Source organism: Eschrichtius robustus, chromosome 3 (assembly GCF_028021215.1).
Source record: "Eschrichtius robustus isolate mEscRob2 chromosome 3, mEscRob2.pri, whole genome shotgun sequence".
Classification (NCBI taxonomy): Eukaryota; Metazoa; Chordata; class Mammalia; order Artiodactyla; family Eschrichtiidae; genus Eschrichtius; species Eschrichtius robustus.
The window spans coordinates 142,213,104-142,230,379 of NC_090826.1; the positions used below are offsets into that span (position 1 = coordinate 142,213,104).

General features: G+C 41.4%; 1 protein-coding gene across 2 annotated transcripts in view; it reads right to left on the minus strand.

Annotated features, from left to right (window-relative positions):
- Positions 1-17,276, minus strand: part of NMNAT2 (nicotinamide nucleotide adenylyltransferase 2) — a 205,031-nt gene that overhangs the window by 147,033 nt on the left and 40,722 nt on the right. For both annotated transcript variants that reach the window (XM_068541385.1, XM_068541384.1), the window contains exon 4: positions 12,676-12,821. In XM_068541385.1, coding sequence (XP_068397486.1) covers positions 12,676-12,760 — 85 coding nt within the window. In that variant the 5' untranslated portion in view covers positions 12,761-12,821. The remainder of the gene's footprint in view (positions 1-12,675; positions 12,822-17,276) is intronic.

The window sequence follows — 17,276 nt, forward strand, 5'->3', positions numbered from 1 at the left end:
TATTTGTCCTGTTTTCTGACTCTGTCATACTTGAATTTCAGTTTCCCTGTGTTTCTTGGTTTCCAAATTCTTGTCTGATTTCTAATCACCTCTTTTGCCTAAAGTTTGAGGTTCTGAATATTCCTAACAGTTCAATCATTCATTCATTTGCTAAATATTTATAGTAACTTCCACGTGCCTAGAGCACTGTGCTAGGCATTTTAGGAGATACAAAGAGCCCTATGACGTGGGCAAGGGCCTAAATCTGACAGAGAATATGAAACATGGACTGAAATAGCTACAACCCAGGGCACAATGTGCTAAGGGCTATACCAGAGGTACAAACCGAGTGCTATCCGAGTTCAGAGGCAGGTGAGATCCTGCAGAAAACCGAGATGTGACTGCAAGAGCAGCCTGTAAAAGCCTGATGCAACTGATGTGTTGATTTTTTAAAATCCTCGAATATAAAGTATACAAAATATTAGATTGAAAGAAGGAGGCAGCCGTGAATCAGGTAAAGCAGCGGTCCCCAACCTTTTTGGCACCAGGGACCGGTTTCGTGGAAGACAATTTTCCCGCGGACGGTGGGAGGCGGGGGATGGTTCAGGCGGTAATGCGAGTGATGGGGAGAGGTGGGGAGCGATTCGGAGCGGCAGATGAAGCTTCACTCGCCGGCTGCTCACCTCCTGCTGTGCGGCCTGGTTCATAACAGGCTGCGGATACAGACCGGTCCGCAGCCCGGGGGTTGGGGACCCCTGAGGTAAAGGATGTTCTGGGAAAGTACATCAAATGTTCAGCAGCAGATAAACGTCCAACATTAGCCAGCGGGGCTAATCAATGTCCAATGTAAACCAAACACCAGAAAATCATCCCCGTTGTGAACACAGTCATTTACTCAGTCAGCCAGAAAAATTACAATTATGAAATTGAAACTACATTTGCTGCTTAAATGAGTCTTTTTAGAGATTTAGTTTAGACTGAGAATTGTTCATTAAAGAGTTCCTCTGGGTAATGGACTTCAACTGCACTTTATATTTTTAGAACCCTTTAAATTCACTGCCCATTCCAACCCCTAGAGGTAGGTAATATCAGGGATAGGCAAACTTTTTCTGTAAACCGCCAGAGAGTAGTAAATATCTTAGGCTTTGCAATCCAAACAGTTTCTGTCACAACTACTCTGCTCTACTGTTGTAATTTGAAAATAGCCATGGACAGTTTTCACGTGAAGGAGTGTAGCTGTGTGCCAATAAAACTTTATTTATGAATACTCATATTTTAATTTCAGAACATTTTCATGTGTTACAAAATATTTTTCTTCTTTTATGTTTTTTCCACCATTTAAAAATGTAAAAGCCATTCTTAGCTTGCATGCCACATTTGGCTGGCAGGCTGTAGTTTGCTGACCCCTGGGTTATATCAATCACCCTATTTACAGATGACAAAACAAAGGTTAAAGGAGACTAAGTATATTCTCAAATCAATAGCAATTCAGTTTCTTAAATTCCATATATAATGGAACTAATGAGAGAAATAATGAAGCAATAGGAAAAACTGAGACATTTACCCACTCTTTATCAACATGTTTCACAGGGTGGGAAAATCATGTATTATCTATAAACTTTGATTCCCTGGGGCATAACAAGTAAATAATTTTTAAACTGTGCTTAGCAAGATTGGTTCATGGTAAATGAGGCAATTATGGCTTAAATTTATATGTACAATACTATATTGTCTCTCTTAATTTTAATTTATAATGGGTGACAGTCTCTAAGTTAAAAAAATTTTTGCCTTATTTTGAAGATCTTGTAGTTTTTGTGATGAACCACACACTGCTAAATATTTATCAGCACATAAATATCTCAAAAGAGATATGAACAGTTATTGATGTAGTTTAATCTCAGTGCTCCATGGAATGAGGATTCCACCTCTCTCTGGGTACCAAGATGAAGGGTTGAAGAAATGTTGAAGAATAAAGCACTGGGAAACCCAACCCCCCACTGGAATGTCACTTATTTGAGGCTTTAAAATGATATAATAAATTTCAAAGTCACGGACACCCATAGCTTTATAGCAAGATCAGATATACAGTATACTTGTTCAAGACCTCCTGAAAAGATTAGAGCAGAAAACAAGTGTCAAAGAAAAGGATCTCCAATGGTCCTCACTCTTCAGACAATTAAGCCTAGGGAAAAGAGAACAGGCGCATGATACAAATGCTTAAAAATCAAGGAAGATCACACTAGGGTGAACTGAGTCACCAAATCTGAAAATACTCTAACAACAGTGAGGTGCCATACTGTTAGGGGAACTACTGACCAAAACCGCCCGCCCTGGCCTGGCATCATGGTAACCACATGCATGAGTTATGTTACAACAGGAGGTCCTCTTAAAGAATGCGGCGGAACTAACAAGCTGCCACCAACCGGAAGAACTGGGGAAAGGTTAAAAGAAGAGAGGAGACGCCAGTCCATATGTCCTACCAACCTCCCAGGATCCTTCTTGCCGGAATCCATCTTGGCTGAGCAATGCACACGCCACCAGGAAGGACCCTAAGTCAGAACGATTGGCCAGAGACAACCCAGAAACTAACCCCATTACCATAAAACCTGAGACTGCGAGCCACGTGGCAGAGCAGTTCTCCTGGGTTCCCTTACCCTGTTGCTCTCCACCCAGGCACCCCTTCCCAATAGAGTCTCTTGCTTTGTCAGTAGACACACAGACACACACATGCGTCTTTCTGAGTGTTAGACAAGAGCCCACCCTCGGGCCCTCAAAGGGGTCCCCCTTCCTGTAACAATCCCACTGAAGTACAGAAGGGCTACATTTAGAACCTAGGTGAAGTACAGAAGGGCTACATTTAGAACCTAGGTGAGAACAACCTATGAGAGAGGTGGCTGGTTGGTTGCTTATTTGCTTAGGTGGGTTGTACAGCAGTATAATTTCCCACTGATTTATTCCTTCAGTAGAATGGACAAATGGTTCCATTTCAGAAAGTAATAAATAAATAAATAAATAAATAAATTTTTAAATCATAGGGGAAAAAAGCCCTCCATATTTAGAAGAGTGAACAGAAATAATAACTTCAAAATATTTAGATAAAATCATGGTGTCAGAGCCCTAATAAAGGGAACCCTGACATTTGGGATGTAGGTCCCACATCTGGAATGCACTCCTCTGCCCATCACTAAAAGGGCTGAGTAAAGTCTAAACTCTTTGGTGCCTACCCTCCACCCCTGCCAAAACCTGTTTTCTGACTGTCTCATCTCCTGCCCTTTCCTGTCCCCGCCCGCACTCCAGTCATCTAACAAGCTCCCTGGAGATCCCTTAATGTGCCATGATGTTTGGGGCGTTTACACATACCCAGCTCTCAGCGCAGAATGCCATTCTCCGTCCTGTCCACTGGGCAGCTCCTACCTTCAAGCTCATTCTCACTAATACCTGCCCTGATGATCCTCCCACCATGTCTAGAGTGATCACTTTTTCTTCTATGTTCTCACTTTACGTCATCCTCCCCTCTTTTTATAGCACTATGACCTGAACTACTATGTGTAGTTTATCTCCTCTACAGAAGATGATCTCCCTGAGGCATAAGAAGGAATGCCTTTAATTTTCATATCCCTGAGGCTTAGCATGGTGCCAGAGGCACATTCGTAACTCAATAAACATTTGCTGAATGAATTAACACCCACTGAGTCCTCTTAGGACTCTACCCTTCCTGCCACAGAAAGAATCTAGACTTAAGGTCAGGGTGGTAGGTAATTCTAACATTTCATTCATTCACTCATTCAACAGACATTTATTGAGCACTTACTCTGTGCCAGGAACTCTTCTAGGAGCATGAGAAACATCAGTGAGCAGAGTAAACAAAGATCCCTGCCATTGAAGAGCTCACATTCTAGTTGGGGAGACAGACATTAAACAATAAATGTAACAGATAAATAACATGCTTTGTTAAAAGGGGATAAGAGGTAAGGGGAAAAGATATAAGTAGAGCATGACAAGGGGGACTGGCAGTGTGTGAGCTGTGATTTTAAACTATGTGATCAGGGGAGTAGGACCTGCCAAGTAGACAGTGAGAAGGTTGCGTTTGGACAAAGACTTAGAGAGTCAATTAGACATGGAGATATATGGGGGAAGGGCATTCCAGGCAGCGAGAACATTCAGTGCAGACTCTAAGGCCAAGACAAGGAGGTCAGTGAAGTTGGCTAAGAATGAGGTTGGAAAGAGGTGCGATGAGGTAGGGGGAGGAGGGGGAAAGGTGGCAGATCATGGAGGCCTTGTAGGTCATTAAAATGACTTTGACCCTGAATGAAATAGGGAACCATTGGAGGATTTTGAGCAGAGGAGCAACATGATCTGACGTACATCTGACTTACATTTTAAAAGGATCACTCAGCTATGTTGTTGAGAATTTAGTATTGGGCCAAGGGTAGAAGCAGAGAGATCAGTTAAGAGGCTATTGCAATGATGTAAATGAAATGTAACAGTGGCTTACATCAGGGCTGTAGATGGGAAAAAGTGATTGGTCTGAGTTTTATTTTGAAGATAGATCCAAAAACATTTGCTGTCATAGATGGGATGTGCAAAGAGAGAAGGATCAAGCATTAGTCCAAGGTTTTCGACCTAAGCAACTGGAACAAGAGAAAAACTATAAGCATTTAGCCTTATCTAGGGGCTATACTTCACTCACCCGCCTACTGTCTGGAAAGTATTAAGTGAGGTCAATATGTAGCAGCATAGTGACCCACGCGGAGGCAACATGATGCAGGAGAGAGAGCAGAGAAAGAGTGCTATTTAGCTGTTACCGCTTCCTGGGGTTAGCCTCTGAGCCTTGCTCATTTTCTACCTCCTCCTCGTACTCCCTTATCCCCCAAATTCCAAGAATTTTCCTTGTTGGCTCACTTGTTCAGAACTAAAGAGAATTATGCCATAGATTTAGTGGAAGACGGTTTAATGGTAGTAGATTTTAAAGAAGTTCAAATAAGGTGAACTCCATTATTAAAATGATCATGGGGAAGGTGATGATGCTGGTAATGTTTATAATATTTGCCTTTGCTGCAGAGTTCATAGATCATAGAGATATTGTACAGAAGGAGGAGGGAGCCAAAGCCGGGAGGATGGCCTTAGTCACACCATGTAAGCCACCAAACATCTTTTTTAGGCTAAAATACTTCTGAGGCTATCTGCCAAACTGTATTTAAAAAAAAAAAACAAATGTGTTCCATGCATTTGAATGCTTATGATTGGAAAACCTCTGGCGATGGAAAACTTTATTCTTTTTAAACTGATGCTGCATTTACATATATTGAGATATGGAACACATCCATAAATAAAGTTGTGTAATTCTCTATAAAATGCATTCCTATATCCCAGTTCTTAGTTTGTTAGATCAGATCCTTAAGAATTATTTTAAATGCCTTTGTTTAACCAAAATTTTGTGTGTTGAGTGTTTTTTTTTTTAAACTGGTGTTTAAAAAATATTTAATGCATTCCTTTGTGCCCTTAGGATCTTTCTTGAGCAATTCAGGATGATTTGAAAACTCTTTAAAAATGAACGAGAACTCTACTAGAAAGTGTGTATTTCATAGTATCATTAAATATTGATTAAGCACCCACTACATACACAACACTGTATTGGTGGCTGAGAGGACAATGATATTGTAAAATTTAGATTTGAATCTTTTTAAAGAAACACTTTCAAAACAGGGTTTTCATTCTCTTTCCCAGTCATGCATAGACTACTTTCACAGTTATTACCTATTAATAGAAAAATAACAGAAAACATAGATTATCCGTCTAGTTTTGCATTTTCCTCTCTTGTCTGAGGATCTCCCTGAAACAGAGAGAGATCCAGACCTGAGGGTTTGCCGGTTATGTTTTTAGTTTAGTTTGCCTCTGCATTTTAGGCTGTTCATTTGACTTGGTCTAAAACTGGAAATTTGTGTAGAAGTGTTTCTCTTGAGACTTATAACATTTTAAAGGAGGTTCCTACTGAGCAGTAATCTGAACTATTTCTTAAAAGTCATATGAACCTCTTAATTCTGATAGTTCTAAGCATAAAGGGTTGGATATGTAGAATAAGATCAAGGAAAACAAAAAGAGAAGAGAATCTGAAAATTAATATTTCTTCATTTCAAAATTCATAGTACATCAACCTTCTTGGTTATATCCTGTTCCTTGGTTTGGGATGCATTCTAGATGGGAGAGTTGCCTATCATAATTAGCATAATTGTGTCCACGTGGGGCTCTGTCAATCAATTCAGCAGGAGAAAGTAAATCAAACTACCTGTTCATGTGGACAAAAATATCTAAATTTTCTTTTTCAGCCATTATTCTCACATCATGAGCAGACACAGCTCTCGCCAGTGAAACCACCATGAGTGATCCATAAGTTTCCATTAGAGGACATTCAACTTATCAGTGAATTAGAATTCCCAAGCGGCCACTTAAATATATTATTACAGCCATCATCATAGTGATGGGCAAGTTCTGGAATGGTCTTTTGAACTGCATCAACTGTTTCCAATCTCACATCCTCAACATTATAAAAGAGTCAACTTTAGGACCTTGATTTTCTCCCATCTCATAGTTTATAAAAAAGCTGGCAAATTCTTTATCTTTTTATTTCCATAATGGTAATGAATTTCAATATATTTCTTGCATGAAGAATTTTGAGTAATCCAAATAAAACCTACTAGGAGCTTTCATTAGAAGTTTCAGACGTCCCAGGTTACAAAGAGACTTTGAATTTAGGTATTTCCTTCTTTTGCATTAGCACTTGGTTAGAATACATTATTTCCAAGATCTCAGAGTAAGAAGTATGAAGCTTCACTTTCCCCACCAAACCCAAACCTGCTTCTCTTCCAATGTTCTCTATTCATCCACTTTGGATGGAAACCTGCCAGTTACCCTGGACTACTTTGCCATCACCCACCCATCAAATCACCAAATAAGGATCTCTTTTACCTCCTAAATATTTTCAAATGCACTCACTCTCCATCCCAAATGCCACCAACCTGAGCAAGGTGACAGTCTTCTCTGACTTGAACTCTGTATTGCTGAAATAGGTGCCCATCTGTTCACTACATCTCCATCCTTGCCCTTCACCTGTTTACGTTCAAAATTCAATTAACTCATAATCTTAACGATATGATTATGACATTCTTTACTTAAAAAAATGCAATATTTTGTCACTGCCATTGGGATAAAATCTAAATTCTTTAATATGACTTAACAAGCCTTCATAATTGATCAGATTTCCATCTAACTTCCCAGTCTTATTTCGCAATCCCCTCCTCCTTGAGTCATCCTGAACTTTCTTTTGTTCTAATATGTCATGGCTCTCTGTCTCATCACCCCAGCCCTTTATGCATGGTTGATTCCTCCACCTGGAATGACATTCATTTATTTTTAATTTATTCAGCAACTATTATGACTCTTTATTTGCAATTATTATTATGTTATACTATTATGGAGAGTTTACTCCATGCTAGGTACTAGGAAGTAGATCAATGATTAAACCAGGCGTGGTTTCTGTCTTAATAAATCTTATTGTCTAGCATGGCAAATAGTCATGAAACACAGAATGAGATTAGAGTTATGGCATGGAAAGTATAAGGTGCTGTGGGATCAAATGTCAAATGTCAGTAAGGGTAACCATACTTAATTGAGGAGTCATTGGAGGTTCCCTGAGGAAGTACTGTTGAAGCTAAAATCTGAGAGATGAGTAGGAGCTAGTTGTGGTAACAGAAGAGTGGAGGAGGAGGGGTGGGGGGAGTGGTGGAAGAAATGTTCTAGCGGCACAGTTAAATGGAAAATATATGAGTACTAAGAAAAGAAATAGCTTTTCCTTGTTATAAGCATAAGATACTGGGAACAGGTATCTTCATTGAATATATTTTGTTGGTGGCCTGTGTCGCAAAGGAAAACAATTTATAAAGTTCTCACTACCCTTTGTTGATAGCTAAGTTCAGTGGCTCTTTCTTTCATAAATGCTGTTGCAATTAAAGGAGTAAAAAAAAAAATCTTTGATGAGAGACAGCCTGGATATCAGGAAACTAGTTCTATTCTGACTTTTGCTTATGACTGTACCAAATGACTTTTACTTGTACCTCTGCTTTGTTGTTTGTAAAAGGGTGATGATAATATCACCCAGTTTAGGTTACAGGGTAGAATCAAATGAGATACTGGTGCAGAAGTATAAGTACCACACTGCTTAATGAGCTTTTTAAAATATGCATTTCAAGCATACTAAACAGTTTCTCAGTTTTAGACTGTTCTCTACATATTGGTAGAAACTCAAATTCATTTTTCTTATGATTTCTAGTTGTAGCAATAGGAGCTGCAATTCCAATTTCACAAGTAGAAAGCCATCTTCAGTACATTTTAAGAGAAACAGAATTAGATTATGTCTCTTTTCAAAAAACCAAATAGTTTTTCAAAAAAACCCAATTGTTCAAACCAAAAATATTTTGAAGTAGAAAAACTGGAAAATCCAGTTACTTTGGAATCATCAAAAAACAGGACACATTTCTGCCGTGATCAAGTCCCTCAATTCCTTTATTTTTTATGGAGAAGTTAATCTGATCAGACCTTTCTTACTTTCCTGTTTAAACTTACTATCAGATCTACCAGTGGTATATTTATTGATAAATATTGGCAATACAAATGCAAAGAAAGTTGTACTGAAATATAATCTCTACATGCTTAATAGCTACGAACTTACATGTAAAAATAAAAAACCTTCTAGCCTCAAGTTATCTTTGTATGTAATAAGGCAAACATGAAATAAAACACGGCTGGTTTATGGGTCTGCTTTGCCAAAAACTTTTACTCATCCCTGAAAACATTTTATTTTTTATTTTATTTTAAAATTTTATTTATTTTTTGGCTGCGTTGGGTCTTTGTTGCTGTGCGTGGGCTTCTCATTGTGGTGGCTTCTCTTGTTGCAGAGCACGGGCTCTAGGCGTGTGGGTTTCAGTAGTTGCAGCACATGGACTCAAGAGTTGCAGCACATGGGCCCTAGAGTGCAGGCCCAGTAGTTGTGGTGCAGGGGCTTAGTTGCTCCTTGGCATGTGGGATCTTCCCGGACCAGGGATCAAACCCATGTCCCCAGCATTGGCAGGCAGATTCTTAACCACTGCGCCACCAGAGAAGTCCTGAAAACATTTTAGTCACAGTTAAGTATATATGTGTCAAATACCTCTATCACAAATATTAATTTTTTCGGGACTTCCCTGGTGGTCCAGTGGTAAAGAATCCACCTTCCAATGCAGGGGATGCGGGTTTGATCCCTGGTCGGGAACTAAGATCCCACATGCCGCGGGGCAGCTAAGCCCGTGGCCGGGCCACAACCTACAGAGCCCATGGGCTCTGGAGCCCGCGCGTCACAACTAGAGAGAAGCCCACACGCCAAAAGAAAGAGCCCACGGGTCGCAACTAAGACCCGACACAGCCAAAAATAAATAAACAAGTAAATAAATAAATAAATAAATAATTTTTAATATTAATTTTTTCTTATATGTTCCCATAGCCACAAGTAGAAATAATATCAACTCCCCTTTCAGAATAAAAAGACAAGCTCATTCTAAAATATTTTACAAATAATGAGAACTGTACAAGTACTACTTTACAGAGATGACGACTGAGTTTTTAGTTCTGAATGACACTTTTTTGTTTTGTTTTGTTTATAGTCTCTTTTTTCTTTGGTAAGCAATTGTATTTCAAAATATAGACGCTCTGTTAAAGGTGTCTAATTTCAAAGTCCTGTTTGCATCTTTATACTTTTTTTCTATTACAAATTGCAGGCATCTTTTAAAAGTTTGATAATTTTATTGCATTAATTATTTCTGTATTGTTGGGGAAAAAAATGTTAAAGCCATTTGAAAGGAGAAAATAGTTCATGGATGCCTGGTTTCTTTAGAGATGGGAAAGAGCCCTTAAGGAAATGCATATTTAGGAATCTCATTTAGTTGATGGCAACTTAATTCTAATCTCTGTTAGTATATGTTTGAAGGAAATAGAGTTCATGGAATCATTCAGTCAGAAGATTAGTGAGCAGTTCTTTCTGCTTTTGGTACAGTGCAAAGGCCTATTCAAGAGGAATCAGAAATGCGGGGTTCCAGTCTCAATTCTGCCACCCACGCTCCATGTCACTTAAGCCACTTAAGAAAGCCACTTAGCCTCTGAACATCAGTTTCTCATTTGTAAAATGGAGATAATGATGCCTTTCTCGTAAGCTTCTTATTAGGAATAAGTGACGTACACGATGAAAATGCTTTGTAAATCAGAAGCTGCTCTACAAAAATAAATTACAAAACTTATTACTAGCTCAAAGATTCCCATAAGAGATTCTACCAAAAAAAAATTGTTTAATATGTATTTTGTGTTCTTGTTCCTGTTTCCTTTTCAATGTATATGTGCTAAATCCTTCATTAGGTTATAAACTCCTTAAAGCCACAGTGAGCATACCGTATCCTCTTTCCATGTTGCTCTCTGGGTTACACATAACTCATGGACACTCAAAAGTTGATATTCTCTCCTCTTCTTCAGTTCCAATAACAAGCAAAAGTCACTACTGTCAAAGTCTCCTTTCACCTATTCTATGTCTAAACCTCCCTGCTGTAATCCATACCTATTTCCATATACTCACTCCTCTAAACTCATGGAGAACTGGCAGGTCAGCATCAACTTAACAAAAGCCTTTATCACTATTACTAAACTCTCTTTAGCTGCAAGACAAAATCCCTGGTTCTCCATCTAAATCTACCCCTCTTGCAATCCAAAACAGGTGGAATTAAGTACATCCTTAGTCCCAGGAAGAAAGGAGGAGTACCTGCTGGCCCTCTAAAGATTACTAGAGCCAAGGAGTTCCAGAGGAAAGTCCCTCCCTGTCTGGGCAACTGAGAGGAATAAAGTACAGCCACATAAAATGGCTAGAGGAAATACAGACAGAGAAGAAAAGAAGGACAGCGGTGAAGACACCAGAATCAAAAGAAAGTGAAAGGAGAGTGTTTTCAGGGCACTGATACTCCCTTAGAAGGCTGATGAGATGCTCTAGTCTACTTTGATGCTTGAACAAAAGTCTTTATTTAATAGGTAAGTTGGCACCAGCTCCTGATACAATGCTTTTAAAAGCGAAAGTATGGTGAGGAAGGGGTGGCTACCTCAGTCACCCTCCTTGGATCCTATAAATGTGCCTATCTGATCTGCACTCTGCTCAAAGTATATTCCTTCCATGAGGTTTTTAATAAGGGTGCCCAGTTCAACTCACCTTTTAGGTTTAAGAGAGGAATATTTTTATTCTAAGCCACCTCGCCCAGTCTTTACCGATATGATGTGGCTTTCATTAAACAGCCCTAGGAGGGCCCACGCAATCCTCAGGCTCCGGGTAAACACGTGTGCCCGCAGCCGGCTCCGGCTCGCCCTGCGTTTCAGCACCGCTGTCTCTGGATAGCGCCTCGCTGGCCGGCCGGCTCAAGGCCTCCCACCCTTCACTCATCCATCCCTAGTCCACTCGCTTTCCTCTTCTCGTTTCTCTCATTGCCAGAAGAAAAGCATCCCGACTTATAACTTCTCAATTCCTGCTTCTGAAGTGACCTCCGCGTCCCTCCCTCAGGGTCTGAACGCGCAAGCCCCCGCGCCTTTGGGTCCTCCTGGAGCAGCAGCGAAGCCCCGCCGTTTACCCACCGGTGGCCCGAGACCTCCGGCAGGCGACGATCCCCTTTCCCTTGCCACGTCTGAATCCCAGCCAGCAGCCAGGAGCCCCCGCTCACTCCGTCTCTCTCTTCGCCACAAAGCCTCCTTGAAAAACACGCGCGATGATGCGCCCTCGCCCCGCCCAGCCCCCAAACACACACACACACACACACACACACACACACACACACACACAGTCGTACATACACTCGCACGCCTCAAACCTCGTGGGAGCCATCGCCAACCTGGGCAGAGCCTCAGCCAACTTGGGCCCGATCCTTCAACACCGGCTCGCAAAGGGCAGCCCGCAGCAACCGCCCCGCCCCCTCCCCTTCCTAGGCGGCGGGTCCCGGCAGCCAAGCCCAGGCCCCCGCCCCCTGCTCCCCACCTCCACATTCACCAAGCCATCCACCTCGCGCGGGCAATCCACTGTCCATAACCCTCCAACCTTTGCCCCGGGCCGCCCCGAACCAGCAGCGAAACCATAAACGAATCTCCTTGAAGCCCAGCCCTGTTCCTGGTGTGTTGTGTGTGTTTGTGTCTCTGAAGCGTATACATCATTAACTACTTCGAGCTTTCGGCCCAACCTAAACAAACAGCACGTTATCTCTAACCCCCTTCTCCCTTCTCCGCGCCCCAACCTCTGCCCCCATCCCGATCCTCACCGGCCAAGTAGCCAAACCACCGCACCACCGCACCCCAGTTCTCAAACCTCGACCTCCCACCAACCCGAACCAACACTCCCCTCCGGCCCCTCCCCTCCCCCACCCCTTGGCCCCCAGCGAGTAGGGTCTGGCCCGAGCGAGTGACGCCTCGGAAGCACAGTCTGCGTCCCCTCCCGGGAGCCCAGAATAGAGGGGCTGACCTCCCACCAGCTGGATCGGCCAGCACACCTCTCCAGATGGGTACTCGCCTTACCGTCAGACGCCCTGGAAAACACAGGTGCCGGGGAAAGGAAAGAGGCGGAAGCAGTCTCCGGGGGTGGGCGGGAGGACTCACCGAACATCTGAATGTGCCCTTTGGTGATGGGATTGAAGCTGCCGCAGGCGAGCAAGATAACGTGGGTCTTGGTGGTCTCGGTCATGGTGCGGGTGGGTCCCTCGCGCTGGTCCAGGGGTCGCCTCTCTTTTTGTGTCTCGATACGTCTGCAGAGGGAGAAAGGAAGGCGAGGCTCCGGCGGTGGATGCTGGGGACTCCAAGGAGCCGCTCCAGACGCAAACCGCGTCACTCCCCGCCTCCCCTTAACGCTTGCAGCTCCGGCAAGATCCGAGGCTGCTTTTGTATTGCTAAGCTCCGTCCTCTTTTCCTTCTAGCTTCTTTCACGCCTCTCGCCCTGGTCTCCCTCTCCTCCCTTTCTCTCACCCACACCCCACCCCACCCCATCACGCTCTCTTCCTTAGTGTTTATCTATAAGTCGAGATGTGGTACCCAAGCCCAGAACCCTGAACACTGACAGGCAACCATCAGCATGGTGTGAGCTCTTTCCCTTACCTCCTTCTGAATTAGTTTTCCTCTCCCAATCTAACATTTTTCTGTCCACACCTACTTTCTCGAACATTTCCAACTCCAAAAGTGTTCGATTTTAAGAACTGTTTTCTTTCTCTCCTCAAAATTTTAAGTGGGGAATGACAATTGGTCACTTCAGGAGTATTCATTTCTGCCCGTCTTTCCCCCCTTATCTCATGGTTTTGAACTACTGAACTGAGTCCAGAGGTTGACCTAGTGGTTGCCAAGAACTAGGGGGAAGCTGAATCCCTCCCCTGGCATACTGCTCCTTTTGTGGGTTGAAGCAATGAGAACATGGATGTGACAGAGTTACTAAAGCTGTGCTAGAAAATTATTGTGATCTTACATAAGCTATCAAAATTGAGACAAAGATCTACCCATTCAACAAGTGTTCCTTGAGTGCCTACTATGTGTTAGGCTCTGTTATAAACACTGCTGATTAGGCAAAGTCCCTGTCTTCATCAAGTTTACATTCTACTGGAAGGACATAGACAATAAACAAACATAGAAGGAAATATTAGATGGCAACTGTGCAATGCACAATAAGTGAATGCAGTGCACTCTCTGACAGAACAAAGGGTGAATGGAGAAGAGGGGACCACTTGAAATGAAGAAGTTAGGGAAGGCCTCTCTGGGGTGGTGAAATTTAAACTGAGACCCAAATGACGAGGAGTTGCTAGTACAAGTATTCTGGGACAGGGAAGGGCTCATTGTGCTCCTAGAAATGAAAGAAGGCCAGTGTGACCAGACTGCATGAATAATGGGAAAAATGCTAAGACAGAAGATTGGACTGGTGATTAGGACCAAATCAAGTAGGGCTTGTAGGCTAGGGTAGGGTTTGGATGTTTTTCTAAGAGGAATAACTTAGAGAGGAATAACGAAAGGAAACCACTGAAGCTTTTAGGCAGAGAAGTGATAAGTAATTTACATTTTTATAAGATCACTCTGGCTGCTAGGTGGAAAATGGGAAGGCAAGGAAAGCATTTAGGAAATCCTCCTGGTAGTCTAAGCAGGTGCAGTTGTCCTTGGACTAGGTTTTATAGAGCTGAAGCTGATGAGAAGCAAATGGTCTCAGGATAAGTTTTGTAGATAAAGTTTACAGTCTTTGCAAATGGATTGGATGTGAAGGATGAGGGAAAGAGAAATCTAGGAAAATGTCTAGAAATTTGGTTTAAGTAAATGAGTGGGCTGAGAGTGAGAAAGATGGAGAAAGGAAGTTCCAGGGATGACCAATGTTCTATTCTGAGACAATAAATAAACCTAATAATTTGAGTTTTTTTAAAATAGCCTTTCAAAAAATTGAGATATAATTGACATATGCATTGTATTAGATTTAGGTACACATAATAATTCTGAACTTAGAGATCCACAAGTACAAATATTTACCTTTTCTGGGCTTCAAGATTCTTGGATAAATTTCTACCTATTTTAGTGGGTTGGTCATTGTTTCTTATTTAAGAGCATGTAGTTGGTGTACAGTAAATATTTGTTAAATTATGCTGAACAGCAAATTGATCCTAATATGCATAAAATTTCCAGCTTAAAGATAAGTCCTAAGGATTGATGTATATTTGTAATTTGATGTATCTTCCCTCACAGGGGATGCAGATTAGTGGGGCAGAAGAGCAGGAGATGTTGAGGGGAGCCTGACTTGGGTAGGAAACTCTGACACTGATTAGCTGGGCAATAAATATTTACTGAGTGTCTGCCACGTGCCAGATACTTGATTTAGAGGCTGTGAACAAAACAAAGTCCCTGCTTTAATACAGCTCACATTCTAGAGGGCAAAACAGACCATTAAAAAATAAAATAAAATAAACATAATGGTAACAGATACCATAATGAAAAATAAAGCTGGATGAGAAGAAAAGGAAAGGGAAATTCTCCTTTATTCAAGGTGGTCAGGGATGGCCTCTCTGATAGGATGGGATCTGAGCAGGGACCTGAAAGAAGTAAAGGAATGTGTCATTTGAATATCTGGGGAAGAACATACCTGGCAGAAGAGCAAGTGCAAAGAGCCTGAGGAGCAAGAGTGTTTGAGAGTCTTCGACAAGCACACCCGTATGGCTGCAGAAAAGAAAGCATGTGGAAAAGTAGGACAGATCATATAGGGCCTCATAGGCCCTGGTTAGGGGCTTTGGCTTTTTCACTGGGAGAGATAGGAAGTCACTGGAGGGTTCTGAATAGAGAAGTTACATGAGCTGACTTACACTTGAAAAGTACCATTCTGGCAGGAAGTATAAATTTTGGAGTCATCAGTATAGTTTTATATTTAAAACCAAAGGATTAAACGAGGTCACCTAAGGAGTAACAGATATATACATATAAAGAAGAAAAGAGGCCCTCAGATTCAGCCCCGGGGCACACCAAATTAGCAACAGTAGCTAACATTCACTGAATATCAATAGAAGCCCAGGCATTATAAGCCATTTACAGATGTTAATTCATTTAACACTCACCATAATTCTATGAGTTCAAATAATTTTATCCCATTTTAGAGATGAGCATAAGGGAGAACAGAGAAATGAAATAACTGGTCCTAGTAAGTATGGAGCCAAATTCAAACCCTGGTAGTTTTGGTTGAGGCCCTGCTGTTTAGTTTGGCCCTGCTGTTGATCCAAGCCGACTATTTCATCTTGTTTCACTGCTATGCTATACAGGCATACCTTGCTTTATTAAGCTTCACAGACATGGCGTTTTTTCAAATTGAAGGTTTGTGACAACCTTGAGTCAAACAAGTATATCTACACCATTTTTTTCCAATATCATTTGCTCATTTTGGGTCTCTGTGTCACAGTATTTCAAACTTTTTTCATTGTTATTATATTTGTTATGGTGATCTGCAATCAGTTGTCTTTGATGTTACTACGGTAATTGTTTTGGAGCACCATGAACCACACCATATAAGACGGCAAGCTTAATTGATAAATGTGTTCTGACTGCTCTACTGACCAGCAGTTACCCCATCTCTCTCCCTCTCCGTGGGCCTCCTTATTTCCTGAGACACAGTGACATTGAAATTAGGCCAATTAATAACCCTAGAATGGCCTCTAAGTGTTCAAGTGAAAGGAGGGGTCAACTGATGCGGCAAGCTCCATCGCTGTCTTATTTTAAGAAATTGTCACAGCTACCCCAGCCTTCAGCATCCACCACCCTAATCAGTCAGCAGCCATCAACATCCAGGCAAGACCCTCCACCAGGCAAATGATTACGACTCACTGAAGGCACAGATGATGGTTATCATTTTTTAGCAAAAAAGTATTTTTTAATTAAGGTATGTACATTGTTTTTTTTAGACATAATGCTATTTCAAACTTAGTTGATCACAGTATAGTGTAAACAGAAATGTTATAGGCTCTAGGAAACCAAAAAATTCATGTGACTCACTTTATTACAATATTCACTTTACTGTGGTAGTCTGGAACCAAACCTGCAATCTCTCCGAGGTATGCCTGGACTAACTGCATTCATAAAAATGGGGATAACTATACCCACCAAACCACAGAGATGTGAAGATTACCGGTAATGTAGAACACCTAGCATATAATAGATGGTCAATAAGTGATACCTACTTTATAAATGAGAGAATGGAACTTTGTAGCAGAGGTTTGAAGAACAGACTGAGAATTGCCATACCAAGTGTTCAGGGTTTCCCTCCTTTACCCAGGAAAATGGAAAAGTAGGCAACAAAATTCAATGTAATTTGCTGGAATGACTGGACACTCACTCAACTCTACAAGTTAATTTTAATAAAAAGAAAGAAAGAAAAAAGTCCAATTCAACATTCCCACACAGAACAGTGGTCAATAAATATTTACCAATGAATCAAGTACAAAAATCTTTTTTTACCAGCCCAGTGCTGAGAGAGTAACAATGAAACGTGAATTTGTAGCACAATGCAATAAATATGTTTCAGTGTTGTAGGTTATGTCTTAAGTAACAGTTTAAATTCTATAGATTAGATTAATTGGTTGTGATTCTAATTGTCTCTTGTAATTTTCTTTGTGCTTATCTCTAATTTGTGTATCCCCAAAGAGGGCTCAGGAACTGGAATATAAAAACATTGAAAGCAAATCTTGGTTCTGTCACTTGCT